Below are 18,119 nucleotides of genomic sequence, written 5' to 3'. Positions count from 1 at the left end.
ACCATCGCCAATTATATCAAACTTGGCATCTTCTACTGATCCTTAATAAGGCAGATATAAACATTTTTGTATATGTTCCCTAGTGTGTATCGATAATTTCAAGAAAAGTTACTTAACATTATTTTCAATAAGCCTTTCCATGCAGCAGTCCAGTTTCACATTTTTAATGACCACCGCGTGAAAACTGCCCGTGTGTGCTTAACCAACGGTTTTTCTCTGACTTGCTTCAATTGCCTGCCATGACGAAATGAACCTCTAGAAATAACTTTATGAGTTTTTCCCCTTTGGGTCATTTCTCTGGAGACAGTCTTTTAAAAGTGGAATTATTCCATCTAGGAATTTGAAGTTTTATGTGCTCTGGGAAGATCACACCATTGTTTCATGGAGAGCAGAAAAAGATACACCGTTGTAGCTGGGATCTTCAGAAGCCTCTTACTATCTGCCCCAAAGTCCCCTTTATCCCCTTCTGGGGCCCCTGGATTCCCTCTGCAGCCTCTGCTCTTAATATTCTGGTTCTGATCAACGATTTCTGCCTTCTTTCCATAACCCAGCCCCACCTCATCATTCATTTTTCCTTACAGGATTGCTGTTTTCCCTCCTATCTGAACCCCGATCTTGATCATCTGCCTGGATCCCAGCAGCTCTGACACTGGGTCCTTCCCTGAACCTTAACTCAGTATGTGAGGATCTGCTCTCTGCCCCCCAACCTATGCAAGAATATTAACCTCGGCATCAACACCAGCACTGGTACCCATGCCACCACCACCACCAATTCAAATGCCAACTCCAACATGAACAAGAGCTGTCTGCCTGCCTGGGTCTCTGGCCCCAGGCTCCCTTCACCCCATGAGTACCACTTCTCTTCCCTGGCTCCTTGGACCCTGACTGCCTGCTGCCGGCTTTCCCCCATGACTCAGTTCTTGCTCCACCTCAGAGAGCCCCTGGGATTGGTCCACACTAAAAGCTGAGCTCCAGCTCGCACAATCCGTGCAGGGACTAAGGAGCAGCAGGGATGTTTGTGCGCTGTTTTTGGAAGGAGGAAGAGAAGGTGATGTCAAAGTTAGGGGAAGAAGCAAAAAGGCAAAAGAAGAAGAAGGAAAATAAAAGGAAAGGAAGGAGGAGGAGAACCACAGGATAGAAATGTGGGAATTGTGTTCTATTCTTTTTTGACTTCTTAAGCTTGTCCAAGTGAAGTCAAGCAAAGACCATAAAGCACTGTCATGGTCCACTTTTTGTTTGTTTTTGAGATGCAGTTTCGCTCTGTCGCCCAGGCTGGAGTGCAGTGGCGCAAATTCGGCTCACTGCAACCTCCACCTCCCACGTTCAAGTAATTCTCCTGCCTCAGCCTCCCAAGTAGCTGGGATTACAGGTGCCCACGACCAAACATGGCTAATTTTTATATTTTTAGTAGAGACGGGGTTTCACCATGTTGGCTAGGCTGGTCTTGAACTCCTGGCCTCAAGTGATCCACCCGCCTTGGCCTCCCAAAGCGCTGGGATTACAGGCATGGGCCACTGTGCCCAGCCTTATGTTCCATTTTGTTGGGCTGAAATCGCCTTTGGAGAGAGCCTCTCAGGTGACCCCATCAAACAGGCCCCGCACACACCCTTCTTCACTCTATGTCCTCATCCAGAACTCTGTACCCGTCAACAGATTCCGTTTCATGTATGCTTAGTCCCTTGGACATCGGCTTGTCCCCCAGGAAGAGAGAGGTAAGAGGAGAACATCGCACCTTGGGGTTTCCCTGGCCTCTCCCGCGGGGAGGTCCCCAAGCGCGCCGCTTAGTTACCTGTGAGGGCAACCAGGTGTGGCAGGCAGAGACGGTTGGCTAGGATGATGAGCTTCATGTCATCCAGGTCGGGGCTGGAGGTGAACATGCCCGTGTAGAGGTATTCCAGCACGGCCCGCATGCAGCTCTTGCTTGTGTAGGGAAACACCACCTGGGGCAGGAAGTAGTGAGCGGATAGCAGTGAGGTCCTGCTTAGGAGAAGAGGAACTCAGCCCTGAGAAACCGAAGAGCTCTGGCCTCATACCCGGGCTCCCTGAGACAGGCGGCCTTCCCTGTGCTGCGTGTGTATCTGCTAAGACCACCCCAACACCTGGCCCCTAGAGCGACAACCTGTGCCGAGCCCCAGTTTGCTTACAGCACCAGAGTACAGGACTCTACTATCATTTATGTGTTTATTTTTAGCAACAGGGTCTTGTTATGCCATCCAGGCTGGTCTTGAACTCCTGGTCTTAAGCATTCCTCCAGCTTCAGCCTCCTCAGTGACTGGGACTATAGGCACAAGCCATGGCGTCCAGCTTCTAAATTCTTCCAAAGGGACCTGGATACTACTCACTGGCACCCTCTGGAAGCCGCTCTTGATCGCGGGATGCTTGAAGGAGGCCTTCTGGTCACCTCAACCTACACCCCAGCCCCTCCCATCCCTGTAGGGAACAGAAGTGGGATACAAAATAAGTAAGGCCCATGGCAGCTGACTTCTTTCTGTCTGCGCAAAGCTGCTGCTTTGGGCCTCCAGGATCTCTTGAGAGCAGCGCTGCAACACAAACTGCTTTCTCATCAGGCCCTCCAGGCTGTGCTGGGAACTGGCTAGAGCTTTAAAGCTGGCGTCTATAGTACCGAGAAGTGCCTGGGGCTGGCAGGCCCCTGGGGCCCGTGAGAGCTCCTAGTCTCACATTTTGTATATCCAAATCCTACTCCCACTTCAGAGACCAACTCCCAACGCTTCCACTTAGCCTTCCTTAAGTAATTCCTTCCCAGAAATCTTAGAAAATGCACATTCCACATCACAGGATGTGATGCAGCCTCGTGCTTGGTTCTGTTTTTCATTCAAGCATTTGGTGAGCACTTCCTAAGAGACTGGTGCTGACAGGGTTTTTGGCAGAAGGAAAAAGACCCAGTCCCTGCGCTCAGAAGCAGTTACAGAGCAGCAGGGAAAACTGTGTGGATGTTCAGAACTCCACGCGCCTGCAAGAAGTAGAACCTCGTTAAGTACAAGGTTCAACACTCAGTGATGGGCAACTGAGGTCCAGGAGTTCAGAGCACACCAAGGGCTACTGCCCAGGCTACTCTGCTTGGAATGGAAAAGAGACCAAACCTAAGAGAATATTTCTTTTTTTTTTTTTTTTTTTTTTTTGAGACGGAGTCTTGCTCTGTAGCCTGGGCTGGAGTGCAGTAGCCGGATCTCAGCTCACTGCAAGCTCCGCCTCCCGGGTTTACGCCATTCTCCTGCCTCAGCCTCCGGAGTAGCTGGGACTACAGGCGCCCGCCACCTCGCCCGGCTAGTTTTTTGTATTTTTAGTAGATACGGGGTTTCACGGTGTTAGCCAGGATGGTCTTGATCTCCTGACCTCGTGATCCGCCCGTCTCGGCCTCCCAAAGTGCTGGGATTACAGGCTTGAGCCACCGCGCCCGGCCCTAAGAGAATATTTCTAAGGACACATTGATACGCTTCTTCTAACCCTAAGTTTCCAGTCTAGGTGCATGAGAAAGTGGTGGCATCATGAGAGCTGGAGGGGCACTGATTAGAGGGGCAGGTGGTTCTGCTAAGTATGCTTTTCCTTCCCTTCCTTCCTCCCTCCCTCCCTCCCTTCTTTTCTTTCTCTCTCTCTTTTTTTTTTTTTTTTTTGTGGAGATGGTATCTGTGTTTCCCAAGCAGGTCTCAAACTCCTGGGCTCAGGCAATCCTCCCACCTCAGCCCCTCAAAGTGCTGGGATTACAGGTGTGAGCCACCACCTAGGCCTATTTTCTGAATTTTGATGCTTTGACAACTAAAGCCTTGCTGGCCCTGTAGGGACTGCCTTCCCCAGGGCTGGCCAGGTCCTAGAGATAGTGAAGGAGTTGCCTGCAAGCATGCCTTTCATATGCAAACCAACCAATCCAGAGCCCACAGTCCACCACCTCCCCTATGGGCTCTCACACTCCAGGCCACTATTCCCCTGCCCGAATCTCCCTAGAGCCAGGTGACAGACAACTAGAGACAGTCCCCAGGCCCCAGAGCCTGCTAACATTATTCAAACCAGCTAATCCTAAACCTGCTCAACCTGCCTCGCCCATTCCCTCCCATGGAAACCCTCTGCCTCCTGATTGACCCCAGAGCTTCCCCATGTGACCCCCAGCCATGGTGGTGTGGCATGCCCCGTCTTCTTGGGATCTGTAACAAGTTGTCTTATCAATGACAGCCATCTCGCAATCTGTGGGCCTCTCTACACCTCAATAATAAAAAAACCTACCTTTTAAAACAGTGATGGATCCAATTGTTTCAGGTGGGTCAGGGAGGCAGTAAGGTACAACGTAAAGAGCCAAGGAATGGAAGTCCTGAGTTCAAGTCCTAACTCTACTTCCAACTTCATACAAGTCACTTAACTTCTCAGGGGCTCCCTTTCCTAAGTATACGGTAGGAGTGGCACATGTGTAAGTTGCGTGTGAATTCAATGAGATGATGAACTGAAAGTGCTTTCTAAACTCTCACGTTGAGGTGTTAGTGTAATTCCCTCTCCTGGTGTATTGCATAATCCTTAGCTCCAGGAACCACCTCATAAACCTCTCTTGGGCCCATCACCCTGTGGTTAGCACAAAGTCAGTGATGAAGAAAGTACCCTGAATGGCAGTGCCTCAGATGTAAAGGGTGCCAATGTCTCACTCCCTCCTTCCCCGCTTTGTGTCCTCAGCCTTACCTCCCGGGTGGAGCTCTCCACAAATGGCCCCCCGAACATGGCAGCCATCCAGTCACAGCTGGAAATCAACAGGGGCTTGTGGGCGCTGATGGTGCCATCATCCAGGATGAAGGTCACATCTGTCCAGAAGAAGCATCACAGGAGGACCGATGAAAGAAGGTGGGAGAACGAGCCCCAAGGGGAGCCACGGAGCCGCCTCCTGAACCCAGAAGATTTGGGGCATGTAACAACCCCGCTCCCAGCTGGGGAAAACCAGGCTTCAAGAGCATGGCAGCCGCAGCTCCAGGACACCAGGAGCTAAGACCGACAGGCAATGCTAATAGCACCAATGCAGAACCCCTCGCCTTCCAAGCATGTTTCATACCTGAGAAGGTGCCTTTTGCCAAACACTCCTTAACCCGGTTGGTCCGACGGACATGGAAGGCCTTGGTGATCTCCTGGTTCATGAAGGCCTCATTGTTGAGAATATTGGCCACCATCATGCGGAGATCAAAGACCTCGAGCAGCTCAGCAATGTGGGCAATGTGCATGAGGTCACGCTCGTTCTCGTCCAGCTCCCCCGTGTACAGGTACTTGAGGACCGCCCGGAAGGGCCCCGGCTGGATGGAATTGTCCATCTTCACCACCACCATCAGCCGGGATTTGTAGGTGAGAGGATCTTCTGCCATCTCTTCCTGGATGCTCACAAAAGCTCGGCTCCAGGAAGAGAGCACACGACCCCTGCCCGGCAGGTACCCTGTTCCGTTGCCCCGTAAGATCCCGTCGCTGGTGGAAGCACGGAGGCCAGCAGGACCAGAGCCCCCAGCCTCATCCACGCTCTCGCATACGTCAAAGCTGGCTGCTCGGAGCAGGAAGTCTCGCCCATGGTGGTGGTGGTGATGGTGGTGGTGTTGATCAGGGTGGCCCTGGTGGTCCTCTGGGCAGGCGCCCCCTGGCCCCGAGGGGCCCCCCAGCTCCCCCTCACTCAGGTCCATGAGGAACAGGTCATAGAACTTGGAGGAAGAGGTGGAGAGGTAGATCTTGTGGGCAAAGATGCGCACCCGCTCCTGCAGCACCAGGATGACGTCCGCGCAGAGCGGGTCCTCCAGGAGGTGGGCGGGGCACTCCTCGCTGCTGGAGGGGGGCTCGGGCACCACGATGATGGGGGGCGGTGGCTTGGGGGGTAGGAAGGGTGCCTGCAGCAAAGGCCGCTGCACGTTGCGGAGGTGGGACTTCCAGAACTGCAGGTGGCGGCGGGAGATGAGTGCAGCTCGGATGGCGTTGTCAAAGACGTCCTTGATGCCGAACTGGGCCACCACGCTAGTCTCATAGTAGGGGATGCCCAGCTCCTTGGCCACCTCCCGACCCTTCTCTGGGGGCAGGATTTCGTTAGGTTTGATGGGCCTGGTGGGTTCAAGAAGGAAACCAAGCTTGTGTTGGTGGTGGAGGGAGCTGCCTGTTCTTCCACAGGCTGGAGGGACTCTGCTCAGGGTCTGGGTGCCAGTCCCCACCCACTCCTGCCCTGCTCTGTCTGGCCAAATCCCATCAAGCTCCTTCAAGGTCCACCCCAAGCCCTCCTTCTTCCAGAAAGCTTTCCCTACTATGCCAGGCCCCAGTGACCGCTCCAGTGCAAAGCCGTGACAGCACTGCCTCTCTGGCAATTAGCAGGCAATGCTTCACAGGGATATTTAACATGCTCACATATTTAGTGGATCCCTCAGCAAAATTATAGGACTTTTTCATGCAAATATCACCTCTTCCTCTTTGTCTTTCTTCATGGTGTTTTACACAGCACTGCCCACACCAGAGGTGTGCGACAGGTATACGAATGAATGAATGAATGAGCATGCTTGTTGACTCCCGATGCAAGCTTGCTCCAAATGGAGGGAGAGACATGAGGCTCAGTGGAATTCCCCCGGGGCTGAGCAGGGAGCCATGGTGAGGTATCCATCCCTGTTTGTCTCGTTGGTACCAGCACCTCCTACCTAGCCAAGGGTCGCCTAGCCCTGTTGACAGCCTCCAGGTCAGCGTAGCGCAGGTCCAACTGGCAGCCCACCAAGATGACAGGTGCTCGGGGGCAGAAGTGCTTGATTTCTGGGTACCACATGGTCTTGACATGGTGGAGGGAATTGGGGTTGGCAATGGAGAAGCACAGAACCACCACGTCCGATCTGCGGGTGGGAGAGTAAGGTTACGAGCAGAGAAGCAAGCAGTAGCTGACCTGGTCCTGGAACATCTGCCCCACCCCAGCCCCATACACTCCCACACCTGGTTTAGGTATCTGCTCACGTGTTCTTACACAAAACATAGAATAACAATACCTCCAATTGATGTGGCATTTTAGAGCTCAAGACTTGTTTTGGCCTTACAGCTATCTTGTGAGTTAGAAATGGCCATTTTTACCACTTCACAACTGAGAAACATCATCTCAGAGCCACTAGGCACAGAGCTGGAAGTCAATCCAGGCTTCCTGATCCCGGGCCCAGGCTCCCTTCCCTGCCCCAGGCTGCCCCAGCCCCCACGAGGCTCTGCCAGAGCTGTTTTCTCCACTCCTTCTTGCCAGCTGAAATTTCACAGAGGTGCTTGGTTCCTGGGAAAAGCAGGAAAAAACCCACCCCGTTGGTTCTCTGCAGGCGGCCAGAGGCCTTCCCTACCTCCCATAAGCAAAGCGACGGTCTTTGTGGTGGTCTCCAAAGGTGTCCCAGAGGCGCAGAGAGACGCTGACATCATCTACCACGTCTCGGGAGCGTTCCAGCACCTGGGACAGGGGAGGAAGAGTGGGACTCGAAGGCAGCAGTTTTGGGGCCCTCCGTGTGCCAGCTCAGGATAGGTGCCGGCTGACACCTGGAGGCTCCAGACAGCACCGGGGAGGGAGGGACAGGGCTGGCATTACCCACTGTGCATCCTGCACAACTTTCATCCACATGAAATCTATATAGAATCAATGACAAGGGTGGCCTCCAAGCCGACCAGGAGTGGAAGAGACCCTAAGCAGATGGAAGAGACACTAAGAGGGTAGAAGAGACCCTAAGGGGGTGGAAGAGACCCTAAGGGGGTGGAAGGGACCCTAAGCAGATGGAAGAGACCCTAAGGGATGGCTATGGGTGTGGAAGGGGCCTCTTCGGGAGCTGACCCTTGTTCCTCATTTTCCCTGCAAACGGCATGTTTGTGAGTCTCTGGTCTTTCGCTATCAGCTGCCAGCTTCTTTGCTCCTCTCAGCTTGTATCTCTTCCAAGCCCCAGTCCCCCAGTGCTCCCCATTACTTAGGGCTGTGACTACATACAATGCAGTACCCCACACAAAGCTGGAGTCCCAGGCACCAGTTCAGTCCCTGAAAACACAACCAGCCAGAGACGCTCCCCTGGGGCAGGCTTGGCTCAAACCTCTCTCCAGGGGCTCCTTCCTCTTCAGCTGCCCCTACCCCACCCTGTCCCACCCCTGCAGGGCTCCTGTGAGCTCTGGAGACACCAAGTTGTGCCTCAGGAAGCCCCCAAGCCCAGACTCATGGCTTGGATCCCCAGCCAGGTAGCCCTGCAGCCTTACCTCCTGGCACACACGATATTGGTCGATGGCCCACACTGTGGGCACATGCGTGGCCAGCAGCTGGTACTGGGTGAGGGTGGCATTGCAAGCACGGGCACAGATGAGCCTAGTCTTGCCCACGGCGTTGTCCCCCACCACAACGCACTTGATGGTCTCTACGTTTGGCCTTTCATAATCCATGTCAGAATCCATTAAACGGGACCTGAGGGAGAGGAGGGAGGCAGTCAGGACGGCATGGCATGCCAGCTCGCCATGGGCCAGGGCCAGCACCCGCAGCTCTCCTCAGTCAGGCTGCCCCTCTGCAAGCCCCGGAGCTGACAGGAGGAAGGAGGAGCAGGCAATGTTCTGAGCAAGAGCTCTGCGAGGGTCCAAGAGGCCAGAAGCCCATTCAGGCTGAGAGGAGCAGTGCCACCAGATGGGCCACCCGTCCCCTTCCTGCTCCCGCCATCCTCCAGCTGTGCGTCTGGATGGAGGAGACCTGCACGAGATCACCAGTGGGGCCTGCCGAGGCCCTGCCCTGTCCCCTCTCCAGAGAGGGCAGCTCACTCCTCATCTGCTCTCCTTTTCCTTCCCCAGCAGGGCAGTGGCAGCAGAACAACAAACAGCTGAGAGAAGCAGAGTCGGCCAGGTCCCCACCCCTTCCCAGCATGCCTGGGGGCAGAGCACTTTAAAATTTAATGGACTTGTCAGAACTGGGCAGTGGCTCTCCCGGCCTCCACTCTTTGCCTCGCCCTCTCTGGTGGTGGTGGATTTCCAAGTCCTAGCCTGCCTAAGTGCATCCTTCAACCCCAGACCCCAGCCCCCTTTATGGAGATGCAATTCCTCCCAGCCTCTCTGGGATGGGGAGGTTCCTGGATGCGCCTGACCAGCCCAGGGGCCTCCCTTTCTCTACTACGGGTCTGTCCTGTTGCCCATGTGTCATGCTCAGCTACGGGTCCAGCTTTGAGATGGGGGTGAGGGGAACCACAGGCCTGTGATGGTACTGTCAGTGGCCAATGGGCCTCTACTTCCCCGATGTGGGGCTGTCCTCCCGGCACCCTGCCCCCAGCCTCAGAGAGAGTGAGATCCACCTCCACCCTCTTCTACCCTTCCCATTCCTAGGGAGGACGATTCTCAGGCTGACGATCCCAGGCAGTTGGCACTCCTGGGTGATATTCACTAAACTGGCTCCATGGGTGATGGGGTTGCCAGGAAGCAAGGATCAGAAACTTGAGCCTACATTTCTGGGCAAATTCTTGCTTCAGTTGCCTTCGATGTTGAGCAGAGAGGAAGTGGCTTCTCCACCCCCAGAGAGGGATGGCTTGAATGAACAAACAGAAAGCACTTCTGTAGTCAAATGTCATGTTCGTGTTTAAAAATCTGTCGCCAGGAGGCCCTGGCCTCGGCATCCACCCTCCTGGGATTAGGGAGCAGGGGCAGGGCCGGCGTTACTAGGAAGCTTGGTTTCGCCAGCATCATCTGCCCGCCCCACTCACATTCCCTGTGTGTATGAAAGTTGTCTGGGGGGGCTTTAGTGCCCGGAGGCATCCCTCCTAGGCCAAGGAAGGCTGAGCTGAGTCCTGGAAGCTGCCCAGGCACCCTGGCTGCTGAGCCATCCATCCCAGAGCCAGGCCACCAGCAGCAACAGGGAGGCTCCATTCCTGCCGGGCTGTAACTGGATGCCAGCATGCAGGGATGCAGACCGAAATATCCAAGTAACGATAGCAACTGGGATTCGCGCGAGTGGATGCATCTCAGCAACCTAAGCAAAAAGTGCAGCAAGGACTTCTCAATGAGACAACCTCCTCCTCCTTTTTGGAATGTTACAGGATCTGGACCCTTCAACAAGGTCTCCATGCAGTGCCCTCACGGTCTCCAGGGAAACTGTATCATCCCCTCTCTCTCCTCACCCTCCCTCAGCAGAGAACTGCTTTTGTTTTTGCTTTTGTTTTGAGACTGAGTTTTGCTCTTGACACCCAGGCTGGAGTGCAATGGCACGATCTCGGCTCACTGCAGCCTCCGCCTCCTGGGTTCAAGTGATTCTCCTGCCTCAGCTTCCCAAGTAGCTGGGATTACAGGTGTGTGCCACTATGCTGGCTAATTCTGTATTTTTAGTAGATATGGGGTTTCACTATGTTGGCCAGGCTGGTCTCGAACTCCTGACCATAAGTGATCTGCCTGCCTTGGCCTCCCAAAGTGCTGGGATTACAGGCGTGAGCCACCACACCTGGCCCAGAGAACTGTTATTCTAAACACAGGCTTCCTCCTCCCAATTCTCTCTCCTGAGCTGAGGACCGGGAACCCCACTTTCACAGTTCCTGGTCTCAAGTTGAGGGATGTGCTGGCACCAGGAGGTGGCACCTGGGCTGTGGTTTCTGTTTTGTCAAGTGAATACCAAAACAGATACAATCCCAAATATAAAATATGTGCAGCTGGAGCATAAAGATTAAAACCCAAGGGCCAAAAAAACTTCTTTCTCAAGTTTTGATTCTCGCAGCATATAGGTCTGTAGACCGAAGCGGGAGAATGAGGAGGCATAATGGAGGGGTGTCAGTTCTCAAATCCAGGAGCACTTTGACAATGAGAATAATGCCAAGACACCAGGAGAGCAGTGCTGGGCCAAGTTCAGCTACTTTGTGATGAAAACACTGGTGCCCCCCTTGTGCTATGTCACCTCTAGGGTTAAGCAGGGGTCAGCCAATCAACAAGTGGAAATTGACAAATACTGTGCCATGAGTTTAGACACCAGACCTGCTGAGTTGCTTCCCAAGCTGCGCCACCCCTTCCCTCCATTCCCCAGCCCCTTCAGCCATCCCCAGCTTGTCCTTCAGCTGCCTCTCCATTTGTATCATCTCACCCTGTCTACCCTGTCCCAACTGCCTGACTGGCAAAGTTCACCGTCCTATCTAGGAAGGGGCAAGTCACTTCACTTTTCTGGATATCAGTCTCCCACTCTGGGAAATGGGTATGAAGGTACTGGAAGAGTCTCCTGAACCGTGGTTAATTTGTGCCAAGAGAGGCTGGGCTGAAAGGAGGTGTTTGTCTTCTTATGTAATGTGGTATTATATAATGCTAGATTGCATATCTATATGTGTAATTATATCTCTCTTTAAGATACAGACCGGCCCAATTCAGCTGGGAAAACTCTTAGTCTAATCAGGCCTGTCTTAAATGAGGATCCTATCCTGGAGAGAGCGTGCCAAGAGTAATACAATTTTTGCCCTAGGATGTTGCTGATGTTGTATCATGGCTGATGTATGGTGATACAGCCCACTCAGTGAGCTTCTCAACTTCCCCTCTCCCTCCGGCTCTCTCTTCTTCCATGACTCCAGACTCTCCCTCAATTGCCTCATCCCCACTCAATCAACCTCCATAAACTATGACCTCCTCACCACCCGGCCCTGGGCATCACAACCCCCAACTCACTCCTCTTCCATGACAATCGCAAAGTCACTGGTATGTGTTCCTTCCATCCCTGTTCCATGATGCCTGTGCCCCTCTCCAAAAACAGCCTCCTGCCCACCGCTCTCCCAGCTCTTTGTACTTGGTGCAAACCAAAACCCAAGGTGTGCTGAAATTAGCTACAAACCTCGTGCACTCCCAGTCCCACCCCCACACCCCTACACACACTCTTTGCAGAGCTCAGAAAGGGCCCCTTTCCCTCCCACAGCTGATAGGAGGCTTGTTCATCTGTGGCTGCCCTAGTCTGGTTGTCAAGGAAACAACAGAATCTCCCTGGGAGCCTGGCTTGTCTCCTAGCAACCAATATCCCACATCATCTTGCAAAATGGGAAAGCGAGGAAAATCCTGAAAATGAAGGTAAAATCAAGGGAGATGGATTGGAAGGGAAAATTGGAAGGAGAAGAACAAAGAGAGAGTGGACTCCGAATTCGGGGAGGCTCCCACGGGGGTCGCTGGCATTGCAAGGAGCCCCGTGCAGATCCAACAGAAAGCAAGGCCCAAAGGGACCCTGAATGGTCATATTAAAGAAATACAAGCCTAAACACAGGATAAGCCCCCTCAAACCTGAAATGTGGACACATCACCAAACACCGCCAAGGATCTCCCCAGTAGTTTCACAGAACTCAGTTACATAGACTGCAATGGAGTTGAGTTCAAAGAACCAGCTCCAGAACCGCCAGCAAAACACCCCAGTTCCACTGTTGTTTTGTTTTTGTTTTCTTAACAGAATCACTTCCACCACTCTGGACCGTGTTTCTTTTTTTCTGACACGCTACTCTGCACACACACAAAATAGAAATTTAAAATTTGTTAAACATCGAGAAGGGGGAGGGGCACGACACGCTGAGGCAATCGAGTCATCTTCCTTTCCCTAGAAACACCGGAAAGGATTAGTCTTCAGCCTCTCTGAACCCAGTTGCCAGAGCCAGAGCCCAGGGAAGAGCGGGGCCCAGGAAACATAGCGAGGGGCGCAGCAGGGCCGGGAGGGCGACGCGGCGCGTCTGCAAGGGCTGCTGGCCACCCCGCCATAACCGCGAGCAGCCATCTACTTACACCACTACATGTGACGGGGTGGCTTCTAGCGTGAGGAACACATCTTTTCCTGCTGAGCACGCTCATTTTAGTGAAATGTCGAGGGTCCCTCCGCGCCTGCAAGTTGGGACGACGCCGGCGCCGCCGCGGGGCTGCTGGGCTCCAGCCTCCCGGCCGGCTCGCGGCCGCTCAGAAACTCCGGCAGGGCAGCCCAGGCCGGACGTGGGCCCAGGAGCGGACGCGCGCGCTGCACTGCAGCCGCTGCCCCTTCCGGATCAGCATCGCCCCGCGCCCCGGGCGCCCAATGTCACGGCGGCGCGCGGAGCCGGGCTGCGGAGGCTGCGGGCGGCGCGCAGGGGCGCCGGGAGAGGGGCGAGGCCGCCGCCGCTACGCGCCCGGGCCCGCGGCGAAGGCGCTGCCGCGAAGACGCCTGGCGCTGCAGTCCCGGGGACCGTTCGCGACCTCCTTTTTTCATTCACAAAAAAAGGATAGGCGAAAAAAAAAAGGAAAAAAAGGGAGGGTAAAAAAGGGGGGAGAAAAAATCGTACCCAAGACGACGGCCGTGACGGGCCCCGCCCACTGCTGCGCGCGGTTGGTGGAAAGCGTTCGGGGGGCGGGGAGGGGGCGGGCTGGAGAAGAAGGGGATTGGACGCTCCGCAGACCCCGCCGCTCCGCACACCCCGCCCCTCCGCACCGCTCCCGCCCGCCGCCCGCGCTCCTCCGCCCCTCCTGCAGGGACGCCGCGAGGAGGGTCTCGGCTCGCTGGTCTGGGTGGTGCAGGTCCCTCCACCTGGCTAGGCGCAAAATCTCCCCGGACGCCCACGGGGTTTTCCCCTTTCCTTCGGGAGGCAGGGAAGAACCTCTGAGAGGCATCCTAGTGCGCCCTGGAAGGGATGCTAGTTGGAAGAGAACGTGTGGTTGTAAACCCAGGTCCTCACCACTTGCCCATGGGGAGGCGACAGTAGGGGCAGTCAGGGGGTGGGTAGGAATGAAGAACCGGCGTTCCATACGAGCCCTCTGCTGCCTTGGGAATTTTCGTGGCATTTGAGAGCCTTCCTCCCTCCATGGCCCTTAATGAGTTGTGGGGTGGGTACCTGTACCACCTTACCTGTCTCCCAACTAGGCCTTCTTCAGCGGGTCCCCACCTCCATCCCACCTCCCTCCTGTTGCCTCCTGGAGTTCAGTAATAGCTGCTGATCTCTGAAAGAAACACCATGAAGACAGTAGCCTAGAAAATCGTCCCTAAGCCTTCTTTGGGTTCTCTGCCTCAATTTACCCCTCTGTAAAATAGAGAGATTCTAAGGTATAACATCTATAACCTGAGTGGTCCTTAGAAGACACTTTCCATATTCAAGGCTGGTTTCATCAGGATAATTTTTTTTTTTTTTTTTTTTTTTTGGAGTCTCCCCCTGTTGCCCAGGCTGGAGTGCAGTGATGCAATCTCGGCTCACTGCAACCTCCACCTCCTGGGTTCAAGCAATTCTGCCTCAGCCTCCCAAGTAGCTGGGACTACAGGTGCATGCCACCATGCCCGGCTAATTTTTGTATTTTTAGTAGAGAAGGGGTTTCACCACCTTGGCCAGGCTGGTCTCGAACTTCTGACCTCGGGTGATCTACCTGCCTTGACCTCCCAAAGTACTGGGATTATAGGTGAGAGCCACCGCACCCAGCCAGGATGATCATGACTGCTAGTGTTACAGTAGTCAGCTCAGTCTGGTTTGATTCAACTCCTCAGTTACCTCTGGACAATTTTTGAAGCCCAGACTGGCATGCCGCCTACCTGAACCGCCTCCACCACTCCTCCATCTTGTGCTCTGAAAATGCAAATCCACTCTAATATTAGTTTATGCAAAATATGATTAGGAAGAGAAATTGACTGCCAAAAGAAAGCCGGGTTAAAAATGAATTTTGTATTGTCTGAAGCATGCTTCTCATCTGTGAATACATATACTTGGAAGCTGTCCATCAAGGTGTTTGTGATCAACGTGCCTACCTACCTGGTCAATGTACAGGAAGTGCTCGATCGTTGGAGGATGCTGCTTCCACCCCTTTCTGCATCTACCCAGAGCTAGCCAAGAGGTTCACAACGACTGACAGGGCTACTTGCTTCTCATTTCTGGTTAGAAATCACCCTCCATAAACCAGAAAGTACTTATCTGAATACATATTTAGGAGAGAAACTAAACCGTGCTCACATATGTTCTTCCTCCACATGTTTGGCATTAAAGAGCCTTACCGCATCTTCTGTGTGCCAAAGAGAGCCCCTGCGCCAGAGAAAATCGTAACATGAGCTCTCTGCATGGTTCCCACGGCAGGCCAGGGTCTCTCTCACAGACACCCTTTTCCCTCCACCTACCTCCAGAGACCAGCTGAGTGCCAGATGTCAGTTGACATCACCTTTCACCTGTCCTGGCAGGAGGCATAGCCCCGGTGGAGCAAGGAATAGGAAGACAGAACTCCCTCCCACCCAAAGTCATGAAGCAGGAGAGGGTGGCTGCTCAGCCTGTAAGCTGGAGCCAATGCCCTTTCTGCCTTGGGAGAAAAAGCCTGCTCAGCCTGGAAGCCTCAACCAGGCTGGACTGTGCGAATTCCAAGGTGTAGTGTTGATTGCAGGGGAAGGGTCTTAGACAAAAATGTGGGTGTCAAATGAAATTGCACCCCCACAGCTCCCGCCCTGCTTACCCTCAGTGAACTGTTTCAGGCAGAGGCAGGAGCTTTGCTGGGGAGGTTTCCTCAATTCCCAGCCCTGCTTTTTGCACGCAGTTCCCTCTTTCAGCCTTTCTTCAAACCAAAGTCCTTCCCCATCATTTCATCTCTCAGCTGTCATGGTTGGCGGCCCACTCAGTCCCCTCTTATCATCAGAGTTCCTCCAAGTCCCCACCTCCTCCAACCAGTGCCCCCCAGCCCGTCCTCTGCAGCCCCTTGTCACTGTCAAGCCGCCCCATCCATGTCCCACCCTAGGCTGTCTGGTGACCTCCGCAGACCTCTTCCAGGCCAGCAGCCTGCGAGGAGCTCCCGCGGTTCACTACTCACAGACGGCAGCGTTTTCCCCGCTGTGCAAGGGGCAGACCACCAGCAAGCTCCAGCCGTCGGCCTGTGCCCCAGTTGTGGCTAAAACCAGGCCTTCTTCCCAGCCAGCCCTGGCCAGGACTGCCCTGGGCCCTCCACTCCTGCTACTCAATACAGCCTCCAGCCCCTGGCACCCCAGCCAAGGATTTGCCATGTCCCTTCATCTTTGTCCAGCTCTCCAATGCCAAATCCTGGAAAACAGGACCATTCCCAGAGGCCAGGCTTCCCCACCAGCAAGCAAGGAGCTGTTGGGCCCTCTCATGCCCATCCCTGTCCCCAGCTGTTAGCACCCAGCAGGCAGCAGCGTCTCACAGCACAGGAAGCCTCCCACTCTCCTCACTGCGCCCTCCCACCCAAGGCCCTGAGGAATCCATTTTCCTCGATTCAGGTGACTTCTCAAGGCAGGCCTGGGTGGGAGACAAAAGCTTCTGGCCTTTCTTTCTCTGCCTTCTCCATTCTGTTACATACACAGACACACACACACACACACACACACACACACACACACACACACACACACACACACACACCAGCCCTCTCTGCCCATTTGCTGCAGCTTGGAAACACTGGTGTAATTCCAAGGAGCAGTTGAGCCTGAGCACTGATTCCCACCATCCCTGGCTTCCCAAGCCTGCTTCTGCTGGTGGGTCTGGCAATGTCCTGCCACGTGCCCAGCCACGTGGCTGTAGCCCGAGGGCTTCCTGGCAGCATGGAGTCAAGTTCCATTCTACAATCTCCTGCCCCTGCCCAACCCCAGCATCTTTTCCCTCACCAAATCCCTCTGTGACCCACCTCCCCAGTGACATAAACCCCTGGAACCTGTCCCCAGAAGGCACCCCCTTCATGCCTCCCCACACCACCCTCCTCCAGGCCGTCACGCGGCTGCTGTTTTCCTGAAGCCGGGCAGATGCCTGCCTGTGAACAGGAGGCTTATTTGGGGAAAGAGAAAGCTCCATTCTGGCTCTTAGGAAAGCGCACACGCAGCAGGCTCCCCAGCCAGTCCCACCAGCGTTGCTCTCCCTGTGGCTCTGAAGGCCCCTCCCCAGTGCCAGCCCAATGCAGACCCCCTGGCTCAGCCCCTCCTCCAACCTGCACCTTCCCTTTGCTTCACAGGCAGCTTTACCCTTCAACATTTTGCAGGGTACTAACCACGCTTTCATGGCACCCCTGTCTTGGAACACTAGAGCCTCTGCGGAGCCCAGCCCATGGGCCTTGTGACATGAGCTCCGCCCCCCACCCCCTGCCATGTGCAGGCTGGGGCACGTGTTGTCTCTACCCTGCAGCTGGGACAAAGTTCAGAACCAGCCATGAGCAAAAGTAGAGGCATTTCAAGATGCAGAGCCCTAGCAGGGTGAAGGAACTGAATCTGGAAAGCCTAGAGTCTCTCGGCTTCCCTGTCCGGGGCTTAACGGACACCATCGGGTCCCCACAAAGATACAGGAAGCTTCTGGGACTTTGCACAAGCAGTTTCCTCAGCCTGAACACTCTTTCTGTTTCTACTCCTTTCACCAGATAAATGTGTACTCATCTTTCAAGTCTCAGCCTAGATATCACTTCCTCCAGGAAGCCTTCCATGAATACTTTCTTACACTTGACAAAGTGTAAGTTTCCTGTTCTTCCCCTGTGCTCCCCTAATAATATCAATCACACCAATCTATCATTGGGTTTTTCTGTCTCCTAGATCGTACTGAGAACTCCCTGGGGCTGGCAGGGGAGCTTTCCTAAGAGCCAGGATGGAGGTTTCTCTTTCCTCAGATAAGGTTCCTGCTCACAGGCCAGGAAGCAACACTATAATGCTTGTTCAGGCCGAGTGCGGTGGCCCATGCCTGTAATCTCAGCACTTTGGGAGGCTGAGGTGGGAGAACAGCTTGAGCCCAGGAGTTGGAGACCAGCAGGGCAATATAATAAGATCCTGTCTCTATTAAATTTTTTTAAAATTTTTTGAAAAGGATAATGCTTATTCAAAAAGGTATTTTGAACCTGGCCTGGTGGCTCACGGCTGTAATTCCAGCACTTTGGGAGGCCAAGGCAGGTGGATCACCTGAGGTCAGGAGTTTGAGACCAGCCTGGCCAACAAAATGAAACCCTCTTTCTACTAAAAATACAAAAATTAGCTGGGCATGGTGGCGTGTGCCTGTAATCCCAGCTACTCAGGAGGCTGAGGCAGGAGACTCGCTTGAACCTGGGAGGCAGAGGTTGTAGTGAGCCGAGATCGTGCCACTGCACTCCAGCACTCCAGTGTAGTGGGTGAAGAGTAAGACTCTGTCTCAAAAAAAAAAAAAAAAAAAGGTATTTTTTTTTTTTTTTTTTGAGACGGAGTCTCGCTCTGTCGCCCAGGCTGGAGTGCAGTGGCGCGATCTCGGCTCACTGCAAGC

General features: G+C 54.0%; 1 protein-coding gene across 4 annotated transcripts in view; it reads right to left on the bottom strand.

Annotated features, from left to right (window-relative positions):
* The window catches only part of RHOBTB2 (Rho related BTB domain containing 2), a 33,580-nt gene that overhangs the window by 7,683 nt on the left and 7,778 nt on the right, over positions 1–18,119 (bottom strand). Inside the window, exons 1-7 of one of the 4 annotated variants that reach the window (XM_065518988.1) lie at positions 15,709–16,032; positions 8,203–8,404; positions 7,314–7,417; positions 6,645–6,830; positions 5,045–6,063; positions 4,681–4,799; positions 1,790–1,940 (exon numbers count right to left, since the gene is read on the bottom strand). In XM_065518988.1, coding sequence (XP_065375060.1) covers positions 1,790–1,940; positions 4,681–4,799; positions 5,045–6,063; positions 6,645–6,830; positions 7,314–7,417; positions 8,203–8,394 — 1,771 coding nt within the window. In that variant the 5' untranslated portion in view covers positions 8,395–8,404; positions 15,709–16,032. Of the gene's footprint in view, positions 1–1,789; positions 1,941–4,680; positions 4,800–5,044; positions 6,064–6,644; positions 6,831–7,313; positions 7,418–8,202; positions 8,405–11,607; positions 11,752–12,696; positions 13,122–15,708; positions 16,033–18,119 lie in introns of those variants that run through there. The other 3 variants (XM_065518987.1, XM_045398032.2, XM_065518986.1) reach the window with 3 other exon arrangements.

This window comes from Macaca fascicularis, chromosome 8 (assembly GCF_037993035.2).
Source record: "Macaca fascicularis isolate 582-1 chromosome 8, T2T-MFA8v1.1".
Lineage (NCBI taxonomy): Eukaryota > Metazoa > Chordata > Mammalia > Primates > Cercopithecidae > Macaca > Macaca fascicularis.
This window is presented reverse-complemented; position numbering and strand designations above follow the sequence as displayed.